The 26,629-nt window shown below is 40.8% G+C and overlaps 1 protein-coding gene across 5 annotated transcripts in view; it reads right to left on the minus strand.

Annotated features, from left to right (window-relative positions):
• Window positions 1–26,629, minus strand: part of KLF12 (KLF transcription factor 12) — a 351,939-nt gene that overhangs the window by 86,162 nt on the left and 239,148 nt on the right. For 4 of the 5 annotated variants that reach the window (XM_074962008.1, XM_074962013.1, XM_074962001.1 and 1 more), the window contains 2 exons: window positions 20,468–20,603; window positions 5,429–5,488 (listed from right to left, as the gene is read on the minus strand). In XM_074962008.1, coding sequence (XP_074818109.1) covers window positions 5,429–5,488; window positions 20,468–20,603 — 196 coding nt within the window. The remainder of the gene's footprint in view (window positions 1–5,428; window positions 5,489–20,467; window positions 20,604–26,629) is intronic. The other variant, XM_074962020.1, reaches the window with a different exon arrangement.

Consider the following 26,629-nt stretch of genomic DNA (forward strand, 5'->3'; position numbering starts at 1 on the left):
ACCTTTTTAATCCTCTGTTTCAATGGAACAAGTCTAACAGAAGTGTTAAGTATTCAGGAAGGTACAGTCAATCTTTTCAAACCTTCACTCTTCTTCTTTCAGTGCCTAAATAAGTTAATTTAGACTTCTTTCAATGCAGAATGCATGATTGGTCCTACATTGCCACTATCTCATTCCTAGCCAATAACAGGTTCTCTGGGTCTTTTAAAAGTTATTTTAATTAGGCATGTAAACACGTTGTAGTCTTTGATGCTCTTTCATTCAGCATCATTAATCCCCAGCATGAAATCAATAGACTTAAAACATTTAATCATGTAGAAATGCAACCTACAAATCCACAAATGACTTTCATTCATCACGTGCATGGACAAATACCCTATAAGTTAGAGGCTATGCCTTCTTTTGCTGCCTTGGGGATCAGGCTAGTCTCTCATAGAAATAAATAAAAGGAGTACTTGTGGCACCTTAGAGACTAACCAATTTATTTGAGCATAAGGTTTCATGAGCTACAGCTTCCGATGAAGTGAGCTGTAGCTCACGAAAGCTTATGCTCAAATAAACTGGTTAGTCTCTAAGGTGCCACAAGTACTCCTTTTCTTTTTGTGAATACAGACTAACACGGCTGTTACTCTGAAACCTGTCATAGAAATAAATAGATCCTCTCTTTGTAGATATCTGTCAATAAGAAAGAATAGTCATTAATGAGGGGGAAATGTGATTGTTTGCTAAGTCATCATGTCCCCTGTCCTGGAGTAACGTTGGTCTGATGAGACGGTCCCCTACTTATACTAATGTAGATATTTTTTTAAAACTTTTTTTGTGGTAACTAGGTCACAGAGTCTACTACATGTGTAGTAAATGACAGTATCTTCCTCCCTACAGTGATTTAACCCTTAGCACATCACTAATTATACACATAAAAACAACACATATGGACAACAAGAACCGCTATTTTTGTTTTGTTTTGTTAAAAGAGAATTTGCCCCCAGGTCATTCCCGCTAACATGTGAAGTCCGGGGCAAAGGTGCGTTTTGCTGGGAAAATTTTGCCAATGTCTCAATGCGTACTACAACACAAAGAACCTTTAGAGGATTTCCTATGTGTAAGATCCTCCAAACCCATCAGGTTATAGAGAGCAACTAAAAATCTCACCAACAAGGCAGAAACCTATGGCTGGAGTGTAAACATGAAGAGCCATTGATTTCTATCTGTGGGGTGTTAAAAGGAATGGAAGATGTAAACAGGGAAGAAGGATAAAAGTAAGAGTAGTTGAATTTGGTCATATTAATCACAATTAAAAGATTAACATGAATAAGGTTTTTTAAAAAGTGCAGTATGAGACAGGCAGTGAGATGAATATCCTATGTCTCCAATGTAGTAAAACCCATTCTCCTACTGTAAGTGACTGAAGGAATGAAAACTTTATAACAAGTATGACTAATCTGTACTTTACTGTAGGTATTTTGAGCCTTAGTGAGCATTCTTGATTGGTTCTTTTGCAGTTATTCCCACTGACAAAAAGGTTTATGTGCTGAGCAGCATGGAGGGAAAGGCATAGTTTAGGGAATTACTTCAAATGCCTTGGCTGTCCCTAGCTGCATTAATTTTTCATTGCCTCATTTAGGCTAAAAAAATGAGCTAAGTCTAAACTATGTAATGAGGGCATTCAAAATTGGGCAAAAAGAAGATCAAGCATTTTCTTGTGGAGGCGCTTCAAATTATTATCAGTAGCACCCTGTATTGCTGTTTATTAACATTAGAAGGAACTATTTTTAAACTTTTTTAAAACACATGGTTCAGGCTAACTGAAAAAAAGTATTACTTTTCTACTTGACAGAGGCTGGGGCGGACTCTTGATTCAAAATGACAATTCAAATCCAGACATAGGGTCAGGTTTTCAAAAAGGGGTGCTCTGCCCTGAAGCTGAGCGGCTGGAGCAATCTGAGTCCTTGCACTTCTAACTACCTAACAGCATGAGTTAAGGGTGCAACGATATATCTCAAAACGCCGAATTTAATTAAAATGTGCTAGCTTATCACAATCACTGCTTTCAGTTAGCCCTGTAAATAGCTGAAACAAAAAAGAAAAGTGCAAGTTTTTGTCTTTGAATAGTCTATGAGTCAAAGCAAATCAAGGTGAAAATAGAGTCCAGCAGGATAATTCAGACCAAGGAAATCATCCAGCTCCACAGCAGTTTGACCCTAGCTTGGCCCCAGAGGCAGCTCTACAGCTGCCAGCTAGAGATCCTGCCAAGAAGCTAGCAGAGGTGCAAGCCAAAAAGCCAGCAACAAACCCTCATGCCAGTACAGGAAAGCTATATTCCAGAATTTGGCATCTGGGTCCTGCAGCTGCCAACCACTTCCCATCTGACCAAAGCTGTGCAGTGTGCTCCTAATAGAACAGCAAGAGTGAACTGTACAGGAGCAAAAGAAGTACTGTCTGTAGGACACAGAGGATGAAGGAGCATCCTGTACCTACCAACCTCTGAAGTATACAAATAATGCTGCTGTATCACCAATATAATAACCTGGACCGGGAGACATATTTTCAAGGATATAGTGGGAACTGATAAATGTTTTGCTGGAAAAGAAGCAGGAGCAACACTGTGGGTATTCACGTCAATGGGAGTTTTGTTACTGACTTCCCTAGGTACAGAATTTTTGTGTTACTAAATCTGAATAAATCCATCTTTTACACTGAAAGGGCAAATAAATTTGCCTGTGTTTGGCTGCAGAACCAGTGGATTGATTTGAGCACGAATGGCCTTCAGCAGATTTCCTGAGCATGATAAGCCAGAAAAGCTTCAAGGGGCACACAGAAAATGCTTTTCCTGTGCTCCCTGAGTTATTCTGCATGACTCTCCCTACACAGAGCTCTTCTGCAAACCCACTACAGCACTGTAACCATCCCACCTGTGCGCCTCATAGGAATGAACCCACAATTTATCCCTGTGTTTCAAAATTACAAAGACACAGTACACAGAGGGGAAAAATCTTGACCCCATTGAAATCAGTGGTAAAGATTCTCTTGGCTTGGGGCCAGAATTTTACTGGAAATATTTAGAAATCAGATGCTCTTTAATTAGTCGTCATGAGTTTAGTTCAGGGTTCTGGGCTTCCTCAGTGACAACTGACGATGGTACCACTTAGTCTTAAATGTAAAGAATGCATCTCTCTGAACAATTTAAAAATAAATAATACAGTGACTTTCAGTATTTAAAAGACAATGCCTCAGATATCAAAATACAAAACTTGAGCATCACAGAAAAGAAAGGCTCCATATTTTTAAATGATGGTGATGTTGTTTAAAAAAGAAATTAGATGAGATTTTAAAAAATGCGTAAGAGTAAGTGTTTAGCTGTCATTGAAACTGAACGAGCATGTAGAGCTCTTGGAAACTTTTAAAAAACTTCATCCGTTGCCCCTAATTTATATTTGTGCAACCCCACTATTTCAAAGTGGTTCTACCCTATTGGGCTTCATTAATCCTTATGACCTAAATGAAAGTGCAGAATGAAATGACAGTCAGGAAGTAGAAAATAACTGTGGAATGATTGCCTATAAGAAAACAAGGGAGTACTTTTTAAAAGCCACCTTAGACAGAAGCCACATTAAGCTCCATCTTAAGAATTAATGCTGGGAAACCCTGAAGTGATACGGAATGATTTCTGTCTCAAGTTACACATCTGTAAAATAATAATAATAATACAAATTACTTAAAAAGGGATGTTTGTTATATTACTTTACAGCTGTACAAAATTTTGTAAGCCCAAAACTTAATAGTAAGAGCAAGAATGTACTTTTATATTAAAATAATGAATATATTACAATTTTAAACATGATATGATGCAAATATACCAATTTCCCTGAAATTTCATGAAAAAAGCATAATTTCAGTGATATGAAATTGTCCAAAACAAAACAAACTTCTTGAATGAAATTTCATGAAAATAAATTATTTATACAAATAGTTGCATTTAATTTATAATAAAATTCATTGTTTCTGAAGACTGTTGGTATCCTGTTATTTTCCCTAACTGCAATAATCCATAACTCCAGTAAGCAAATTAAACCAACTGTGATGAGTTTTCCTTGCAGTATGATGAAGATTTAAGTGAACTGTAGGAGTTAACAATTTCATATGACATATTGAGATTATCCCATTATCCCAAATTATACCCTTGGTTACATCTGTGCAACCACATTGATGATTCCCCATTGCTTAAGTGAGGTTGCTCTTTCAACTGGCTCGAAGAAAGGTATTAGGGTTGGGGTTTTCATATGAGAGCAGATATGCCAGCGATCACTGATCAGGTTCAAATACTTACTTAAAATCAATGAGTTTATATAATTTTTTTCTTCCCAAGCAATTTTAGTGCCTTGAGCTGGCCTGAGAAGGTGAGTTACCACTGCCATTTTGTAAATGTTGGAGAAATGGGAGTTTGAAGTTTCTGTAATATAAATTTCTTTAACTGTATATTAATGGATTAGGAGAATCATTTATCTATTTGACTGTTAATTTATGAATGACAAAATATAATTTCTTTCAAATGTTCTCCCTCTCTTAATTTACTGATGAAACTGAGGTCTAATTATAAATTTGAGGAATGAGATTTTTCTATAACATATTTGTTTACACTAAACATATACTGCTATGATCTAAAATAATCTAGGACATTTCATTGTATATGTTTTAAAATTTGATAAAACAAAGACAAACCAACACAAACAGTTAATCCCCATGAACATGTTATACACAATATCAATGTCATATGCATACTGGACTGCACATATGTAAGTGCTCTTTGTGCAAGCCAGACATTTACTGGAGCTCCCAATGACTTCACACCATTTGCTGGAATATCCCACATTTTACTTCAGTGGAAATATCTAGGAGCTCAGCACTTGAAAAAGCAGGGTATTTATGTAGAGGCCAATATATGGAATTAGGAACCTAAGTTTAAACACACATTTTTGATCATTTTAGCCTCATTCCCCCCCCCCCACCCCCACCCCGAAAAAGGTATGTTGCTCTTTTGTGACAGTTGTTCTATCACACTATAACCTTGTGAACCTTGGGATCACTGGCAGTGATTAAAACCTATTTTCAATTGTGGAACCTTGTGTAAAATGACGTTGTTACTTAATTTCAAACAGTTTACTTTGGCTGTACTCTATATCTTATCAAGCATCAGAAGAGCCATGATTGTTTGTTCTATTTTCATATTTTATTTACCAGGAGTTGAAAATACTGAAACTTAACCCTTTCCCAACCCAAAACCTCTGTATCTAAGACTTGGCACAGCCCCACATGCTGTCTCTTACAAGAGCCAGCCAAAGAAAGACAGAAAGAAAGCTTAACATGAACTGCCACTAAACTTTGTCAAACACACAGAACATTATATAATACACAATAAAATACTTCATACCTGGAGTTGAAAAAACGAAAAGTGTTAACAGCTGACCTGGCACAGCCCCACATGCTCTCTCTGGAAATTGAACACAGACAATTAGGAATTTTAAGACACCCCAAACATTTCATGGGGCCTAGACAAACTGGAGGAATACCTACTGAAAAGGCAGATGGCTCAGAAATGGAAGGGAATTATAATTTTTCCCAAAACTCACTTAATACTTCTAAAAAGTCAAATGGGAGTTTTGCCATTGACTTAAATGGGAGCAGAGGCCAGCCTTAAGGTCCCAAATCTCAACAACTGATAATTCTTGTTCACTTTGACTATTTTCTCATTAAACAAGCTATCATCCGCAAAAGAATACAATGTTAATAGGAATTTACATGAGGCAACCATTGCAAAAAGAGGGAGAGAAATTGGAAGTGAATTTCCACTTCCAGAATTCTTGCTGCTAAAGTTATATAGTTCTCAATATGCCAAAAAGAAAATCTAGCTGTTAACCCTTTTTTATCAAAACTCTAACTCCAGGGACAATACATCATTTTCTACAATATTATTTGAAATTTAGCACCACTTATAAATAATAACTATATAAATTCTTATGCTGTAATTTGTAATGCATGGAATATTCCTTTACACCAGAAGTGGGCAAACTACGGCCCGTGGGACCCTCCTGCCCGGTCCCTGAGCTCCTGGCCCGGGAGGCTTGCTCCCGGCCCCTCCCCTGCTGTTCCCCCTCCCCTTCAGCCTCAGTGGGCCGCACCACGCTCTGGGCAGCTGGGCAGCACAGCTGCTGAGCCGCAGCCTAAGCCGGTGCTCTGGGCGGTGCGGCTGTAGCGCCGCCAGCCACCGGTGCTCCAGGCAGCGCAGTAAGGGGGGTTGGATAGAGGGCAGGGGAATTCGGAAGGGTGGTCAGGGGTTGGGGGTGTGGATAGGGGTCGGGGAGTCAGAGGGCAGGGAACAGGGGGGTTTGATGGGGATGGGTCCTGGGGGGACAGTCAGGAATGAGTGGAGGGGTTGGATAGGGCAGCAGGAGGCAGTCAGGGGTGGGAGGTCCGGAGGTGGTCAGGGGACAGAGAGCAGGGGGTGGTGGATGGGGCAGGAGTCCCGAGGGGGTGGGGGGCTGGCAGGGGACAGGGAACAGGGGAGGGTTGGATGGGGCAGGAGTCCCAGGAAGCCATCAGGGGGCGAGAAGCGGGGGGGGGAGGGTCGGATAGGACGCAGGGGCCGGGCCACACCTGGCTGTTTGGGAAGACACAGCCTCCCCTAACTGGCCCTCCATACAATCTTGGAAACCCGATGTTTGCCTGCCCCTGCTTTACACTAATGAATTCTGATCTATTACATATGCTTGAAAAAGGAGCACTATACAGCTGGATTTCTAAACAGTTTCACCACATAAAAAAAAAAGAATCTAAGGAAAGCAAAGTCCATGAATAACTCTCTTCAGTCTTGCTACCTGTGGTTCAGACCTCAAATGTTCCATGAAACTTGTCTGAGACCAACACCCAAAGAACTAGCAAAAATTAAGAAAAAAACCTTATTTCTCTAGCACACTAATAATTGAACAAAATTTCACTGGAAGCCTTAGAATGGGCCAGGCTACTGGAGGAGCTCCTTTATACAGATGTCATTGATAACATTAACATGTCCAGTGGGAGATTTTCAAAAGACACAGAGAGACACCTCCCATTGATTGTCATCATTTTCACCCCACTGATGTCCTTTTAGGCCTTTGAAAATCTCTCTCTTATTTCACACCTTAATATTTCCAAAATTGGGAAAAAAATCCAAAATATAAAAACCTCAAACATTTTTTTTCTGAGATATTGCAACACTCCTTTAAATTATCCTTAATTTGTTTGTCATAAGCACATAACAAACATTATTTATCTTTTCTATTGCATGTTTCTTTGGTTTTGCCTTAATCAAGTAATAAAGATTTCATAACAGGAAAAAATCTGCTAGAGTGATGAGACAGAAAAGAACGTAATGAATTTTAAGCACAAGTAAAAGACATTAGTTCCAATGTGCCTGCCATATTGGCTTTATCTTAATGACATCTACCTATTTTCTACCATAAATCCTCTTCTCCAATCCTTTTCTTCTACAGTAAACATCTCCTGATCTTATTAGTTGCTTATCAGGCACAAAGTGATGCATAATTTTTCTCAGAGTTGAATCAGCATATAATCAAAAGGCATTGGGATAAATACTCCTCTCAGAGGTACTCAAGTGGCTTTCATTTGAAATCCATGGAAGCTGCACACAAGCCTCCTACAGCAGAAACTGGATTCTAGTTTACACTGGCAAAATGAAACCTGGAAGTTATAATACAGAATGACACTCTCAAGCTGCACTCACCTTCCCATCTTATGCTTCACCCTGTTTCACCACTTTGGCCCAGATAACAGAAAAATAACTACTCATTAAAGATAATACAACAACGCAGGCAAAAAACAGGTTTGTGAGAAAGGAAAATATTTGTCATATTGAATTTTACACAAACACAAAAGGCAGTTTTTGCATGCAGCTAAAAACTACTATTTGCTCTCTCAAAAACATTTTTTTTTGCTGTGAAAATGGTGAATTTCCACTAGTGACTAATTCAATTAAAACAAAAAACAACCCCACAATTCTGCACAACATTGTGAAATTTGCCATTTTTATTGGAAAATGCTATCATTCTCTGACAGAAATGACATCATTTTGCCATGAGTTTAAATCTTAGAAATATGAGTATCTACATATGAATATTCACTAAGTGGTACTTATACCCTGCACCAGCAATTTAAATCAAGGCAGCAGGTACTAAGATACCACCTCCAGCTGCAGATAATGGAAACTCCACAAAGAACCAGCTAACAATGTTCTAGCCACTCAGCTCAATGAATTGGCTAAAAATTCGACCACCGTCTTTAATCAAAATGGAGGGATAGGATATTTACTTGCTGTGTAACAGCCACAGAATTATCACTGTGGTGATGGGGTATTTAAATAGCTCAACATTTTGACCAATGTTGACAAAATTTCAAATGTAAATTTCCTTGCCTTTAGTCTTCCCTTGCCTTTAGTCTTTTTTTTTTGCTCTTGCTGAAGTTAAATAGGTGATAGCACTTCAGTTCAAAGAATCCATCTGCTGTATGCATAACACAATAGTGGATTTACTCATAAGTACTATTCATTTTACAAAATGTTTCACAAATTACAAAAGAGCTGAGATCACGTTTCTAAGACAATATGGTTTGACTCCTATGTTTATATCCATGCTCAGAGGTCCAAACTGTGGTCTTAAACTGTAGTATATGAAATATGATGTTGGCATACAGAGACACTACACAATACGTTGGTGTGCTTATTCTGTATGGAAATTGCATATACATAGAACTTTATAAGCAATGTTACTAAGATTAAAATACATACTGTGGCAAGGGGAATACCACATTCTATTTTGAATATTAAAGGCTTAGAAAGCCAATGAATATATGTTGTAAACCAGGTAGCAATTGCAGGATATGAAAACTGCTTGGTAAAGAGGACAATCTCTGTCTCAATGAAGTGAACGATTGAGAACAGATAATTTATTTGACAATAGCCTGTTTATTTTTCTGATGCTGGAATGTTCATGAGGAGATTGCGATTTTCTTGAATTTATTCACTTTTCTAATTTTCTCTATGGATTTTGAAACAAAGTTTAACACTATGGATTGATCAGGTACAGTTCGGACTCAGTGGTGAGGCTGCACACAGCCCTGACACAGCACCAGGCCTGGGTAGGCTCAACCAGGCAGGATACAAATGTGGAGGGGCTTAGTGTGGAGGGATCCAGGTATGGGGTGAGAGGATTCTGTGTGGGACAATCTGGGTGCAGGCAGCTCAGTCAACGGTCTAGGTGTGGGGGGATCTGGATGCACAGAGGCTCGTTGGGGGGGATCCAAGTGCAGGGGCAATGGGACTCTGCAAGGGCTTCCAGATGAAAACGGTTGGGGCTCAGTTTAGAGGTCTGGGTGTGGGCGTCTCAGCGGGGGGGGAGTCTGGGTACTAGGGGAGTGGGGCTTTGTGGGGTGGGGATCTGGGTGCAGCTAGTTGGGGGTCAGTGGCATGGGAGGCTGGATGTCAGGGGCTCAGGGTGGTGCAGGGATGTGGGCCTCATCAGGGTGGGGGTTTCACTGCAGGGGGTTCAGTGGGGGTTGGTCTGGGCGCAGGGGTGGGGTTCCGGAGGCAGGGGTTATGGGTGCAGGGGGGCTCCAGATGCAAGGGTTGAGGTTCAGTGGGGTGGGGTTTGGGTATGGAGGGTTAAGAGCTAAGGGTGTATGGGGTGAGGCTTGGTGGGGGTGTCTGGGTAGGGGAGGTCCAGATGCCCAGGGGTTGGGTGGATGGGGCAGCAGCTCCTTGTACAGTAACCCCTGCCCCCACAGCTGAGGAGTGATGGGGGCAGGAAGCAGGGGAGGATGCTGAGCTTCCTGCAGCTGGGGGAGGTTTCTGGGGGTGAGCCTGACATAGCCCCTGCCACTCCTTGCAGGAGAAGAGGAAGTCCCATCCTCTCCTGCCTCCAGCCCAGCCGGGACTAGCAGCTGATTCTGGCTCAGGGTAGGAGCCACTGGTTGGGGTGTCCCAGCCCTAAAGTGATTTACCTCTCCACTGGCTGCTCCTGGTGCCTGAAAGGATGTACCTGTGCAGCTAGGGAGTGGTGTGTGAGTGCTCTTGCAGCTTCCCTGTCAGAAAGTCATTTTTTTGCAGGGAAGCAAAGAAATCTGCGGGGGACATGAATTCTATGCACACACAATGGCGCTGAATTCCCCCAGGAGTAGCTTCAGCCAAAACTTCAATCTTGACTCACCTATTTGTTCTTACTACAGAGATTCAGGTATTCCGTTTGACTCCAAAATCTTTGACTATTATCACCAGCCACATCTCTACTATTAGTCACTTTCTTAAACACTGCTCTGCTAAAATTCTTATTTCAGTCTTCAGCTCCTTTCATCATGACTATTGTAATTTCCTTCTGTGTGGTTTCTTTAAACACCAACTAGCCATATTTTAATGTGTCCAAAATTCTCATGTTCAACTCCACAGCCACACACCTCATCATCTTCTTGCAGGTTCACAACTGTATGTATCATCATCAGCCTGAGATAGGGTGACCATATTTCCGTATGCTGAATACGGGACATGAGTAAAATTACTCGTACTCAAGCAAGTTCAACAGCAATCAAGCTGAACTATGCAGTACAAACGTTCAAATTAACATCAAGTTGACTGAGCCCTAGGTTAAATATAAAGACTGTGTAGCTGGATTATTTTTATTTACCTTCTTATGTTTAAGGCTTTAGGGTTCACATGGCGAGGGGTGATACACACACCCCTACTCCCCCCACATACACACACAGGCAGACCTGACACACACCCACACCCACATACACACTGACCAACCCTCCCCTCCCTGCCCTGCCCTCTCTGCCCTCCATGCCTGGCTGGGCCCCTGGGATGGACCTGCTTCTCCTGCTACCTGGTGCCGTGTCCTCCTGAGGCAACACGTGTGTGTGCACGCAGGATCACATGCCCCTCCCCCCCAATTTCTGCCAGGGAACCTGACTGCAGAGACTTCAGCGAACCAAGCCAGAGAGGTAGCTCAGCAGGGGAGGGTGCCTAGGGGAAGAATCATAGAATATCAGGGTTGGAAGGGACCTCAGGGGTCATCTAGTCCAACCCCCTGCTCAAAGCAGGACCAATCCCCAACTAAATCATCCCCGTGCTCCCTGCGGGCAGGACCCAGGGTGGGGTGGAGTAGGGTGGGAGAAGAGGGTGCTAAGCCCCTACCCCTGGGGCTGCTGTGTACCCTGCAGGTTCGGGGTGTGAACAGTCTGGAAATTGCTCCCCTCTCCCGCCATTCCAGAGCTTAGCTGAGGGGCAGAGAGGCTTCCCTGTGCCAGGGCTGTGCAGGGCTTTGGCACATGCCGGGCTTGGCTCCTCCTGGCCAGCACCCCGCTCTGGAGGATCTTGGGCTTTCCTGGGGTGCCAGAGGCAGCGGGAGCAGGGGAAGGAAGGAGCCTGCCAGCCAGGCTGTTGGTGAGCTGAGCGCTCCCACCAGGGGCTGGCTCTCCGCACAGCGCTGGGAGTGGGGCGCACCACGCCAGGGGGGATATGGAGGAGCAGTGGGGCTGAGCGGGGTGGGGTGAAGGGGCTAAACAGGGAGAGGATAGCAGGAGGGGGAGCACATAAAGGGCAGATAGGTGGGCAGCAGGGGTGACACGTAACTGCCCACCACCTGCCCACACTCACCAGCCACCGCAGCTCACAGCACACAGCCAGGGCCCGGTGGAAAAAGGACGGGGATTGGGGCCCTGCTGGCCAAGAGCCGGCATGCAGCAGGGACTGCGCTGATGGACCACCGTGGGGAGTGGCTGGCCCCACCCGCTGCATCTTCACCCCACACCAGCCTTGCACATCCATCCCCATTGTCGGCCACTGGACCCCACCCCCCTCACCGCTGGTGGTGCGGGCGGCTGGTGAGCCGGGATCGGCCAGCAGCAGGACCCACCAGTACTGATGGTGGGGAGATAGAAAATATGGGACAATTTGCCCATTTTAAGAAACAGTTAGGACACCTGTAGAAGGGCTTAAATATGGGACTGTCCTTTTAAAAACGGGAGGTCTGGTCACCCTAGCCTGAGACTCCAGTTGGTAGGAACAGAAGCAGCCAAAGTCGGGATGGTTGCACCGGGGTTGAGCAGGTAAAATGGGGCCCAGCCAAGGCCACACCTCCCCCTAGCATCTGCCCTAGATCCAGTACTGTGGGAGGAGAGACCACCCTCGCTCTGGAGGCATTAAGACCCAGGTGGTCCCCACCTCCCACCACATGGGCTTGGGAGAATACTGCAAAGAGGAGCTAGCCAGACCCCAGCCAGTAGACGGGACCTTTGGTCCTTTGAACATCCAGAGAACTTTCCACAGTTTTGACTGGACTTTCTCTGACTTGTGCTGATTGACTGTTTGCTCCAGCTCTTCAAGTTCCGGCTGCTCTTTCTAACAATTTCTTCACCTCATTTTCACTCCACACCATCCTTCCTTGTGCTGTTCCACTCATCCTCTTCCTTTCAGCTTACTCCTTCCTAGCTACCCCTCCCTCAAAAACTGTAGAACTAACAAGTCGTTTGGTGCCATCACACTGTTCACTCTGCTTGTGTGTTGGCCCTCTTTCCCGATTCTGTGTCTGTCTTGTCTATGCTTATCTAAGCTCTTTGGGGCAGGGACTTTCTACTGCTTTGTTCAGGGGTAGAAGACAGGCATTCCTGATTCCAGCTCTTCTCTGATTTGTTCTGTGGCCTTGGGCAAGTCACTAACCTGAGGATAATAAGTCTTATTTTCCTACCACACCAGGGACCTATAAGCTTTAATTAGCTAAAGTTTGAAAATCACTTTGAAGAGGAAAACTGCTATGTAAATGCCTATTATATAAATTAATAAGCTACAAAATCAGTAGTGTGCAATAGTTTAAAAATGCAAATTTAGGTAAACATCTTTAGGAATATAAAATCCCAATATGCTATAGTTTAATGACTAACATAAAGTAACAGGCAATGCTTAGATCAAAACTAAAACCTTACAGGAGACAATTAAACGGTGACCCAAGATGTAGAACTTTATAGAGTCTAGGAAACAGGATCTTTAAAAGTTATTTTGTTTGTGGCGGGTGGAAGATATGAAAGGGAGTGAGACACACACACACAGAGAATCCTCATTAACTACACAGTATTTCTGCAGATTCTCTAAAAGTTGTTGTTCTTTTGTAAACATCCAAACTTTGATTAAAGTTTTGTGGTTGAATCCTGGCCCCAATAAATTCAGTGGCAAAACTTCCGTGGGCTTCAAGAGGCACAGGATTTAACCTATAACGGTTTTATTAAACTCAGTTCTTTCTCCCAACTTATTTAGCACACAATTTAAATATTTTCCTTTTAAAGAAAATATTACTACTTGTAATGGTATGGTATAAATATGTACTCAAGCTTAATGTCTAGCATTTGAAAGTGATGCAGAAGCAGAGAATACACACCTTAACGTCACTGTTCTTTGCTACATCCTAATTTATTCAACAGTTATGCGTCACTAACCCTTGTAGTGGAGACAGGAAAAAATAATTTATTGTAGACCAAGCTAAAAGGGTGTTTTTGTTTGTTTGCTTTTTCAAATTAGCTTTCTTCCAGGAACAATTTGACAGTATCTCAGTTTCCTAATATATCATCATTTAAACAATACTATATCCTTTCAAAACAGACAGTTATGTCAATTTTGCATGAACTTGCTTTTGATTTATAGCTTTTGATTTATAGCTTCAACCTGGCACTTGTTCAAGGAAATCACTGAGTGATGTGAAATCTGTTATCCTGGCAAGAGGTTCTTTCAGATACACTAGCAAATTTCCACACCAATGCCCCGAACCGATGTGCATGCGCCAAACAATACTGTTTGATTGTACTGACCAACCTGCAAATTAAACTAATTTTTTTGTTTTGCACAAATTGTCCAAAAGTATTGCAACGTGCAAGAGGTACTTTATCACCTTTATAAAGAGAACAGATGGGGTTAAATCATCAAGAAATCTATTCTTAAACAGCAGGCATGGTCATTTAGCATTGCTAGAGCCTATGAAGCATACCAAGTACACTAAGAGCTGTTCTATAAATATGTACAGGCCCTGAAAGTTCTGATGCTGTTGTGTTAGGATCCTTTAATATAGCTTTAGGAACACATATGATTATGAGAATTACAATTCTGTGATCTATTATGTGTTGTAAATGGCCACAGTAAATATACTGAATGAAATTAAATGACAGGCATATTAAATGCATATTAAATGATGAACAATCTTGTTCAGAGAAAGAATGGCCCAGAGTTAGGACACCAGCCTAAGATTTGAGAGACCCAGGGTCAGTTCCCTGCTCTGCTACAGACTTACTGTGTGAACCTAGATAAGTCACTTAGCCTCTCTATGCTTCACTTCCCCAACTATAAAATCATCCCATCAAATCTATGCAAATTTTCAAAGTGAGCAGCAACAAGTGGTTATGGTTTCACAGAGGATAGACGTACTGCCTGAGGAAGCAATGCTCCTGCAAATGTTGAAAAACACCTTCATTTACAGCGCCTGGAGACTCAAGACAAAGCCCTTTGTAACTAGAGCAACAAACTGAAGTGAAAGATCTCTAATATGCACAGGGCAGAAGTAGTAATGGCATTGGCTGAAGCAGGGAAAGAGACAGTACAAGTGTGAGAAATGAATGGATGACGGGAAGACAACTGTAAATCTCAGGATTAAAAAACATCCATATGTTTATTTAAGTTAGGGGGGAATAAGGAGACTCTGATCTGAACTTTACACACTATGTCTAACGGTGCTACACATACACTATTACTGGTCCCAGACCCAAGCTGCCTATTAGGTCTACAGTGGTATTCCTTTCCCATTGATATATTATTAGAAATACAGTGTGCATTGCAATCATAAACATTCAACAAAGCAGGATCATCATAATGATGGGACCCATCCAGAGAAGAATCTATAGTAGAGACAGTGCCTCTATACTCAGCTTCATACATCTGAGCACCTAACAACATCCAGCCCAATGCATCAAGCTCCCGCTATCTGGATAATCAGTATGCTACGATATCCCAAATGAGTCTCCTATTAAATTCACCACTGGTACATCCACAGGTATCCAGAGTCTCCTCCACCCCAAAGGCTCCACATCAGCACCAAAATTTTCTGTGATCCTAAGAGCCAGAAGGCAAAGGCGAAAAGCTTCCTTGTGCAGCATTACTTTGCTTACCTCTCCACTTTTTAATTATTTTAAAAAAATTCTTCCCTCAATGGTGATCTCTCACCTTAAACTCATTAAGCCAAGGGATCAGCCACATGGGGCAGGAATCTCACACCTACACAAACACCTTGGGGGTGTGGTCAGATAGGCTCTCCCACCTCTTGGGAGCCAGACATGGCCTCAGCTGCCTAAACTTCCCATAAAAGACCAAAGAGATGGTATAGGGGAAAAATTAAAATTCCAGTTTGCTTTTCCAAAATTTACAATTTTAACACTGCACTAACACAGACTTTGTACTAAGGACAAATCTGGCCTCCAACTTGTGCAGCAAAACCACTGTAATTTCACTGGAAAGGGGACGCAGGATTCCAGCACCTCATGCAATGATCTGCACCCCATGCACCACAGTAACCAATTCTTGGGGGCCACATGGGCATAAGCTGGTTGGGCCAGGGAAAGAGACCAGGCTGAGGGAGAGGGATGACACGCTGCATGAAATGGGGGGAGGGGAACAGTGGGCAATGCACTGTATCTTTAGGTGCTCTACTGCTTTTCTCTGGCCTGGTGCATGAGTCTTACCACAGGCCTCACAGAGATCCCTAGTGCACATCTAATATCCAGCTCTTAATAGAGGTTGCTGTCCTATGAAGCTCAGTGCTAAGCTATCAATGGTGATAAGATTCAGTGTCAAACTTCCTCTTTCTTATTAGAAATATTTATACATCAATACTAGGGCCCGGCCAAATTCAAGGTCCATTTTGGTCAATTCCATGGTCATAGGATTTAAAAAAACTTAAATTTCATGATTTCAGCCATTTCAATCTGACATTTCACGGTGTTGTAACTGTAGGGATCCTGTCCCAAAAAGGCGTTGTGGGGGGTCACAAAGTTATTGTGTGGGGGTTGAGGAACTGCTACCCTTACTTCTGCACTGCTGCTGGTGGCGGCCTTGACTTCAGAGCTGGGCAGCTGGAGAGCGGCGGCTCCTGGCCAGGATCCCAGCCGTGAAGGCAGAGCCACCGCCAGCAGCAGCACAGCAGTAAGGATGGCATGATATGGTATTGCCACTCTTACTTCTGCACTGCTGACTGGGCCCTCAGCCAGCAGCTGCCACTCTCCGGCCACCTAGCTCTGAAGGCAGCGCAGAAGTAAGGGTGGCAGTACCGTGGCCCCCCCCTAAAATAACCTTGTGACCTTCCTGCAACTCCCTTTTGGGAAGGACCCTCAATCTGGGAAACACTGGTCTCCTCTGTGAAATCTGTATAGTATAGGGTAAAAGCACACAAAAGACCAGATTTCACAGGGGGACATCAGATTTCACGGTCCGTGATGCATTATTCATGGCCATGAATTTGGTAGGGCCCTAATCAATACAAATATGCATGGGACTCTACCAACATAGATGTGACATGTTGCTCACAACCTAGAGACCTCTATCATCTACACACTTAAGGCAACTAAGCCCAACAACTGTTAGCAGCTGGAACAAATCTTCAAATTACACTGCCTTAATTTTGTAATATATATTATAACTATTGCCATAGGGCAGCAGAGACTAACATTAGAACCTTGTATACAGAAAACTCCTAAAATACTGCAATGTATTCTGTCAAATAATACACTGTACCTTTAGAGCTAGGCTATTTGGATTAGCTTTGCTGAATTAAACAATGGCTATGAAAAGTGTCAAAATAAGAGTGCCAAAAAGTTTCAACCTGTCTGTTTTTCAAACAAAACAGGCAGGCAGAAAAACAAGTTTTCTGGCAAAAATAACTACTTGACTGTTTTTAAAATATTATAAAAGCCCTCAGTGTGCTACATAATAGCAAACAAGTAGTTTTTAGCATTTAGATTAGTACCTGGTTTTTGGGTGGTCATTTTTTATTTTAGGATTAATATGGACATGGAACATAGCATCCACACAGGAAGATTAAATGCAGTATTTAATTAGTGGACAGATGAAGAACAAGGCTTTCATACCGACCTTCCAAATAGTTATGGAAGAGTAATTTCCAAAGATAACAATCTAAAAACACAGCTATTTGTAAAAAATACTTATTTAATTCTTAGATCATCAAAATGAAAGTCTAATAAAAAGCAAAGCCCCTTCTTACACATACTGTTTCTTTAGCTAGTGAATTTCCTTTCAAACTTTCATTGAATTTCCCCATAGTTAACTCCACCTGGTGGATTTAGTTACTCCAGGTGAGTTGGCAGCCATTCACTTCACGTCACTTGGGGTTAACATAGAGGACGGCTGTTTTCTATAATTCACTGTTTCATCAAAATTAATTCATGCCAAACAAATGTTTTGAGCAAATATGTTAAACTAAGCAACCATATTTTGCATACAAACTCACCAGCGATCACAATGAAAGACAAATTATGGTAGATATAGCAGCGAAAGACATATATATTCCTTATAAAGTTTAATTTCTGAAAGTGGAGTAGGAAAAGGCCCATTTCTGTCTAGCACCATGTACTATTCATAGTACCTGCTGGCCAATTTTTCTTTTCTTAAAAAAGTCAAGATTGCACAATATCAGACCCATAAAGCACAGAAAAATGTCATTGGCATGCAGATCCCACCATGCCTTTGGGGGTGTGGTCTGTCCTCTCAACGCCTGTCCCACAATCTGGCACTTACAGGCATGGCAGGATCCCCTTACTACTTTAGTCAAACACAAGTTATTGGCCTTGAAACACGGGAAATTGGGTGAAATTTAAGGGACTGTGACAGACTGGAGATCAGACTAGATGACCTAATGTTCCCTTCTGGCCTGAAACTCTATGACTATCTTAAATATTACATTAATTCTCTATTTAATTTTCAGAAGAAACTTAATATCTCACTTGTGAAACAACATGTTCTACAAGACCTATGGCACCAGGCAATCACCTGTATATCCAAGGATGGAAACAGATTGATTGAGATAGGTACAATATACTGACACTTCTTTCTAGATTTGTAGAATCTGCATATGTGGTGTATTTGACAAGAGATATATGAAGGAAATATGATAAATTTACAAATCACAGTCAAATTAGATTTCCTTAGTGTGGCTTTTGACGCAAACTAACAGATTACTATTTAAATAAAAACTGTAGCAAGAATGTGTTGATTTTAGGTAACTGAATGTCTTAATTCAATTCTTAATCTCGAGATCTGGTCAAACAATATTCAACACATTTCTCCCCTACATCCCCAAAAATAAATCATGGAATACATTATTAGCAAAAAAAAAAAAAAAAAAAAAGCTTTTCATTGTTTGACCAGTTTTATAGATGTTCAAATAACATTAATCAATTAAAATAACTAACATTTGCCTGCCAATCACACATTAAAATATTTGCAATCCAACCTCTCTTCCATCGGCACTATTTAGCACAAAATAGATTCATTTTGGGTTACTTTTATTTTTCTGTCTTACTACACGTTCTATAAACTGAAAGGCGCTTCTGGTCCTGGGATTTGTAACCAGTAAATCCAGAATGTTGTGCTAAATCATCAAGCAAACAGAGCCATCAACAGTGAGACATCTTTCCCCCACCTTGCCCTGCTGAGAACTTCCTCAGCGTATTGAAAGAGGCCAATTAAAGCAACAGAGAGAACACAATGTCCTCTCCATAATTTAATCCCTCTTTGCCTGAATGGGATATAAATTGGTGCTTGGTTGTTATTGTGGTTGACTGGAATCTGAGCGAATCAAAATCTTTCTCTCCACAATGAGCTAGGGGTGTGATTTCCCTGCTTGTGGACACATACTTGTGCTAGCTCTCATCAAGCTAGTGTGAATATCAATACCAGTGTAGCCACCACAAAGGCATGGCACGTACAGGTTTCAGGTAGGTTTGTACTCAGCACGGCTCTCCGGTGCTTCTGCTGCCAGTGCTACTGGGGCTATGCTGCTATCTATACTCGGGATAGCTAGAAGGGAGCTAGCTTGATATGTGTACACTAGCCGATGAATCACAATGCTAACTCATAGTGTAAACATAGCCAAAGTCTCATTGGTGAATCCCATGCTGGGTTATTCAGTTCTGAGAGGCAGGCCCGCCCTGGGATGTGATGACTTATGAGGTTAGCCATATCCTCACACACTATCAGCCATCAATTCTCCATGCAGGATAATCTATCCTGCCAATGCACAGACTCTCTTTTTTGGGTGGTATCAGGGACATAAAGTAAAAAAAAAAAATTCTGGGGTTGGATCAGATGCACCCCACCTGCCTAAATTATGCAAAAAATGCATTGACCCAATATGTAATGCCTCAGACTTGTTTGAGCAAATAACGTATCACTTTGCAACAACCAACTTTTTGGCTGATTCTAGTAAGTAAAAAAAGTCAGAGTTATCTAATTGTTCTAGTGCCTTTAAACCCAAAGTGAAGTTTCTCGATGCATTCACGACAAGCATTGTTTAGTATTTTAATCTCAATTCCAAAACTTCCATCCTTTGATTTATTCAGCTGAAAGAATATATTAATTTTGAGCCTGGAGACTCAAATTCTATTTCTGGCTCTGCTTCACACTTCCAGCTTGATCTTTATACTTTATCTCATTTTCCTCACCTATAAAATGGGGCTGGTAATACTTATTTACCTCACAGTGGGTTACCTTCTAGCTGCCTTGGTGATGGAGCAAGCTCATGCATCAATAAATTTAATAAATACAATTCAAGCAAACTTTTTATGAAAAAAACCCACAATAACGAAAGAAAAATTGAATTAAAGAGTTATAATTTGCCTAAAAATAAACAGAAAAATAAAAGTAATGGAAAAACCTGACTGGAGTCTTTTACTAATTTTCTTTCATATAAGATCTTCCTTCAGAAAACTGTAGATAGTTCTCTCTAGAAAGCAACCGTGAGAGACCTCCCAATTCTGCCATGAGCCAAGGAAATTTTTTTAGACAAACCGAATAATTTAACAAGGTATCCCCCTTAAACAAAAACACCAAAACTTTGCAGTTGTATAAAGGAGAAGAAAGAATTTCACTCTGAAATTTGTTCAAACAATGATTCAGGACCACCACCAAAAAAAAAAAATTAAAAAAAAGAGAGAGAGACAACAATCTCCTCCTGAAGGGACTGAAGCTGAACAGAAAGATGCTGCCATGTATGCTGGCTCAGAGCTCGGATGACATATCTGCAGAAAAGCTGATGACTGGTGTTTCCGTTAGCCCTTGAACACCTTGGCAATACTTATCTCATCCTGAGAACGTGATACTTACTCTTGTACAGCTCTGGCTATGGAGAGGGCCGTGGATCCAGTTTCATTAACACTATCTAAGGTCACATTTGGCAGGTCATCATCGTCACTGTCACTTTTAATTTGCCTGGGAGATATGCCTCGGGGGTCCATTTGTGCTGGAAAAGAGACATATAATGGATTAAAGTTAGTGTGATGACACGAATCTTGTCCCAGAACAGCATTAGGGTGCACCACACTTCCATACTGTTATACTGTATATAGCACCTTTCTCCTTTAGCTTCACAAGTCAGATGATGAATATATGAAATCAGGTAATGTATCTATAGCTTCTGTTAGCTACAGATACACACAAACATATTTGTAAATGCATACAATCATAGAATCATAGAATATCAGGGTTGGAAGGGACCTCAGGAGGTCATCTAGTCCAACCCCCTGCTCAAAGCAGGACCTAATCCCCAATGTCAATATATGTATTTTATATATATGGATACTGCATACCCAAGAACCATTAAAATGAAATAAAACTGCACACGTATTACTCTTTAAACATGCATTTTACCTTTAAGTCATTAATTGTTGTTGTCTTTTGGGGATGTTTTTTGGTTTCATTTGTATGATTCTTCCAGATGGAGATTTAGGGTAAAAATTTAGTGGTCACTTTTGCCAGTCTTGAGACATCTAAGACCTGATTTTTCAGAAAAGCAGAGCACTCGCAGCTAGGGTGACCAGATGTCCCGATTTTATAGGGACAGTCCCGATTTTTGGGTCTTTTTCTTATATAGGCTCCTATTACCCTCCACCCCATGTCCCGATTTTTCACATTTGCTGTCTGGTCACCCTACTTGTAGCTTTCACTCAAAATCAAACAGTGATCTCTCAAGTGCTCCTTGGAGAGGAAGAACGGCCCAGTGGTTAGGGTGCTATCCTGGGTCTGTGTAGAGACCCAAGTCCAATTCCCTGCTCTATTGCAGATTGTACATGTGACCCTGTATTTCAGTTCCCAACTTTAAAATGGGGACAAAGTACTTTACTACTTCACAATGGTATTATGATACATTAAAGATTGCGAGGCATTCAGATACTCCTGTGATATGGGCCCCATAAATAGATCGAATTCCCAAGAATCAGTTGCCACTTGAGAACGTCGGTCTTAATGTTTAGTTTATCAATGCACTGTGCACAGCCTTTGGGCACAGTTGTCATTTCTATTTTTTTGTTAAAGATCTTAATAAAGACGATATTTTAAAAAAAACATTCAGTAGGCTAACATAGTAAGTCAGATATTTACATATCAAGAAATACAGTAGTGGGTGCTCTTACAGAGGGATTGTTGACACTGACAACGATAACATCTATACCATATAACTGCACTGAGACATATATTGACTGTATTTCAATTTTTGAAAAGTCATTGGTAACATGCTTCATTGTTCCAAAACTACAAGCACCATATTCTAGTCACACGTTGCATACTGTAGTATACAACGTGTGTTTAAACAGCAGTTACCAACTTAAGCTGGCAACTTGATTTAAAAGTTATTGATTGCTCATCACATCTGACTTTACCAGAGAGAAAATCAATCAGAAAGAAATGTGATGTTTGAGAATTCCTGATCGCCAAATGGCTATGGGGTATTAGAAGCAATTGTAAAATGTGAAATAATTACCATCAACGTTAACTATTTTTGCTAATTTTTAAAAGTGAAACTTGTTGCTTGTTACACTAGTTATATAATTATAAGAAGCAGATAGTTACATCGTTACGTGTGCGAAAAATAAATATGTGAAGTTAATGAAGTTTAAATTAAAAAGAACAAAACATATTGCACTTGCTATTTTCAGCTAACAGCAGCTTAGTCTTTCTCCCCTGTAACATGAAGGCCAAATTAGAAGCCTCCTGGCTGTTTACACTCAAATGTAGCTTTGTGAAAGATGTTTAACTGTTAGTTTATGATGCAACTGCCATTATATATTAGTTTTGTACATTTAACTTTGCTTATTCTTAAATTAAAGGAGCTGGGTTAAATAAAGAAGAAAACTGTCTTAGGTATGTTTATTCATTACACAACATGCCGTCTAGTCATTTTATGATTTGGTATTGCCGACTCTTGAGATTTTGTCGCATGTCTCAATATTTGATGTTTTTTCTTAAAGCACCAGGTACTTGAGGCATGTGATGAGGTGAAAATCTCATTTAATTTTAAAAACTAAGTTTCTAGCCCTTATGGTTGCAGAAAAATGCTTGAAAATGTGACCCAAGTGTCCCTAAAGACTCAAATACCAGAAAGCAAATAAAAGAATCAAAATGTATTATCTTTCAAAAATCTCATTATTTTAAAGCCAATTTCATGATTTTGAGACTTGAATCGTGATTTTTTTTTAATGTTTGCGGTTGGCAATACTGATTATGTTGCATACTTAATAGGACAAATGCTCCTCCATGTTATGCTGCTGCAGCCTTGCTGAAGTTAAAGGGATTGCATTGTGGTAAGAGCATAATTTGGCCCACTGGGCACAGCTTGCATAACTGCGAGTCTATGATCATGACAACACCTGGTGTCTTGAGTTGCGTATTCTCGGCAAAGTGTAGGATCTTCCACGCTTTCAAAATAGTGGAAATCAAAATGCTGTGGTGGGGGAATTCAGAACTGTTAGCACAGAGGAGTGATTTTTCAATCTAATTTATGGTGATGGCTAATTGGATTGATGCCAAATTGTATAAAATCCACACTTTAGCATTAAGGAATTTATTTCTATTCCCTCTCATTTTTTTCTAATCTGTCAGACCCCATACCCATCATCTCAGCATTCTTCTTAGTTCCCCCTCTCCATATGTGGCCTCTGCTCCTCCCCGTTACCACATAACTGCAGATCTCTTATGTCTCCTTATAGCGGTCACCCCCTTTTTTGCTCTTCTCTCTCCCTTTGTGCCCACTTTCCTATTCCTAAACAGACGTGCAGCCACTAGGATGGCTTTCACAAGTCTCTGGAGAAGAAGCTGGCTCCTTGCCTTGTAAACTGTCACACAATGGCCTAATGTTTTCAAAGAACTCAGTGAGGCTCTCAGCAGGGTGGATTCTACCCCTCTTCTTCAGGTTTTATTACACAAGTTGGTGACAATTGGTTGAGAGCATGGTGAGCCCAGAAGGCTGAGCTCCGACTTTTCCATCCCATTGTTTCTCAGAGCAGCTGCAACTGCTGTGGGGAAATGCAGCAACTAAATCTATTCTTCTCCCCATAAGACTCTTACAGGTAACTGATTAGTTGACGCCCGTATAGAGAGATCTCCTGCTCACCTGTGACTACAGTGTCCAAGCTGCACAGCAGAATTCTTCTGCTTGGGGCTGTGGGTGGGAAGTAGATATGCAAGAGTACCTGCAAAGCGGCTCCACAGCCTGTGAATTTGGAATCCCATAAAACAATACAATTTTTGGCTCCACTCCAGCAATTAACTGCTGGGGTACAGTTAATTGAGGATTAAGGCCTTTTTCTTTATAGTTTCTTCCACATAAACTGTAACCAAAAATATTTTGCAGAGTTAAGAATACAGGCCAAATTGTTCAAATTCAGATGGCCTACAGTTAAATTTCAAAATCTGTATTTTGGAAAAAGTGGCCTGATTTTCAGTTGATGAGCATGTCCCACTGAAGTCAGCAGCTGTGAAAATAAGGCCACTTTCATTTAGAATTCTAAATATAGTTTTAAGAGATTTTTGCTTCCAGGTTTGTATATGCTGGCCACAGTTATTAAATAACTATTTGTAGTTATTATTGGAATAACAAACAACAGAATGTGAGAGAGAATAAAAAGATTTAGACAAGGGAGAAAAGATATGTTAGCAAATGGGATATGAAAAGCGATGAAGAGCCAGTGATGAAACTGGCAGACAACATGCAGCTTTATCCACACAGTGCATCTTAACCTTAACTTGTGTTGCACCTTTCCGGATCTCGCCCTCCTTTGAGCAGAGACTCTCGGTTGTGCTGAGCTATCTGGTGGTTTTGTAAAGTCCGAAGGAGGCTGGTGCTAGGCAGAGGGAATGAGTGAGTGTTAAGGGGACAACGTAAATGCTGAGGGTGAGTGTTGAGGGGACAACGTATATGCTGAGGGTGAGTGCTGAGGGGACAACACATATGCTGGTAAAGATCCAAGGAGAGTTATAAAAATAAGCATTTTGTACTGGAAGGAGAGGCAAGAGAGGAATTATGTGCCCCCATTACCAAAATTAATCAAAAAAGTGCTTCCTTTTAGAAGCCAATCTTTCAACAGAAGAACAACCCAGCAAAAGCCTGTTCCAACCACTCCAGCACTAGGGCTATTACTTCAAAACCACAATTCTAATATTTTGACCTTTCATTTAAAATATACAATTAAAACAATGGCACTGTAATCAAATAAAATTAAACATATAGACAAAATTAATTGTTATGTTTGCTCATATTAGAACAGCTATTGAAGTTTCATTTTCATAAAGACTCACACATACCACCATTCTCCCCATTTGTAGGAAAAGAATACAATCATCAAGTTTAACATAAGTTCCATTAATAAAAAATATAAATAATTAAACATTTAGAATAATATATGTTGACTAATATATATTACATGAAATTATATAGACAATTTTTAACCATGATCTTAAAAACATTTTATCGCTGTGCCGTTGGACAATCACTGACATTTAACCATTCTACCTCTCTGCACTAAATAGCATGCCCCACATTCCAATTATGTTAAAAAGAGACTAGGTGAGTTTGATATTCAGGAAACTGACAGATTAACAGCATTGCCTTGGAATCACATTATAGTGGAGGAACTGGCAGACATTACGCAAGCTTACTCAGTGCAGCTCTGCCAATGCACCTCAACCTTGACTCATGCTATACATTGCTTTTCAAGTCTTCGCCCTGCACAGAGATGAGACTCTTAATTGTGCTGAGCTGTCTAGTGGTTTAGTGATGTGCACAAACATAGGATGAGCCCACCAGACTCACTATGACCTAATATAAGATATGCAGAAAATCTTTAGAGAGGAAAAGTATGGTACACCAATGCACTGCTATTGCTCCTGACACTTTCCAATTATAACCTGATTTTTATTTTCTGATCAAGTTTTCTGGAAGCTGATGCGACAGACAGTCATCCCACCAATAGGAAGGCTGAGACCCACAAGAAGTAATTTCACATAAATACACTATTTTAGATTTAAATCAAATCCTGGCCCTGGAGGTTTAAGATGAACGCAATATTTAAGAGCAGTAGAAAGCTAGGTAATCATCAGGAGTTTTACCTCCCTTGTTAGTTAAGCCATACAGAGTTAGCTAAGGCTTAAATGACTTATTAGGGGACCAATGCTTGCCGGTGTGAAAATAAAGAGACAAAATAGAATATCAGCATTCTGAAATACTGAGGACTGTGGTACTGTATGTTTAACCTCAATACTTTCTTCTGAATTAAATAATCTCTTTGCTAATAGCCTTGAAAATATGTATATACACAGACATATGCTGAAGTATCATGATATAATACTAACTAAATCATGTTTTTAGTTGCACTCTTAGAATGATTAAAAATCAATTTCTGCCTTCTGAATGAGTGTATGATATTAGCAGACAGTTTATTTTTGTTTCATATGTGAACCTTCACACTGTGCTTTCTATGATGAATGTACAGTATCCTGCATGCTAATTTAACAAATAGAATCACTGTTCAATATAAAGTGATTGCTTTTAACAGGCATTGAAAATGTACCAGATACCTACTAGCTGTAGCATCGAACCTGCCAGCCAGAAAAATGAAGCTCTCTGCCCTTCCCTCATCAGTGAGATCCAGGAAAATGCACTGAGTGAGAAGTTTGATGCAGGAATCAATGAATGAAATCCTATGGCCTCCTACGCAGGAGGGTACTGGGATCTCTGTTAGTGTGCTGTCCAGAGTCCCTGCTTGGAGATCTAGTTTTCACATCAGTCTCTGGCCTGTAGGTTAATAAATTTGAAATTTCAACCCTCTATAGCTACCATAAGGGAGAAGCTTTGCTTCCGTTGCTTTCCTTGCAAATTTAATATGTAAAAGTTAAATATCAGCTAACAGAAAATTATTTCTAGTAGTAAACTTTATTTTTGCAGCCAGGAATCTCTTCCAGGAATAGGAAAACAATTCCCCTGAATACCAATGATTT

Source organism: Natator depressus, chromosome 1 (assembly GCF_965152275.1).
Source record: "Natator depressus isolate rNatDep1 chromosome 1, rNatDep2.hap1, whole genome shotgun sequence".
Classification (NCBI taxonomy): domain Eukaryota; kingdom Metazoa; phylum Chordata; order Testudines; family Cheloniidae; genus Natator; species Natator depressus.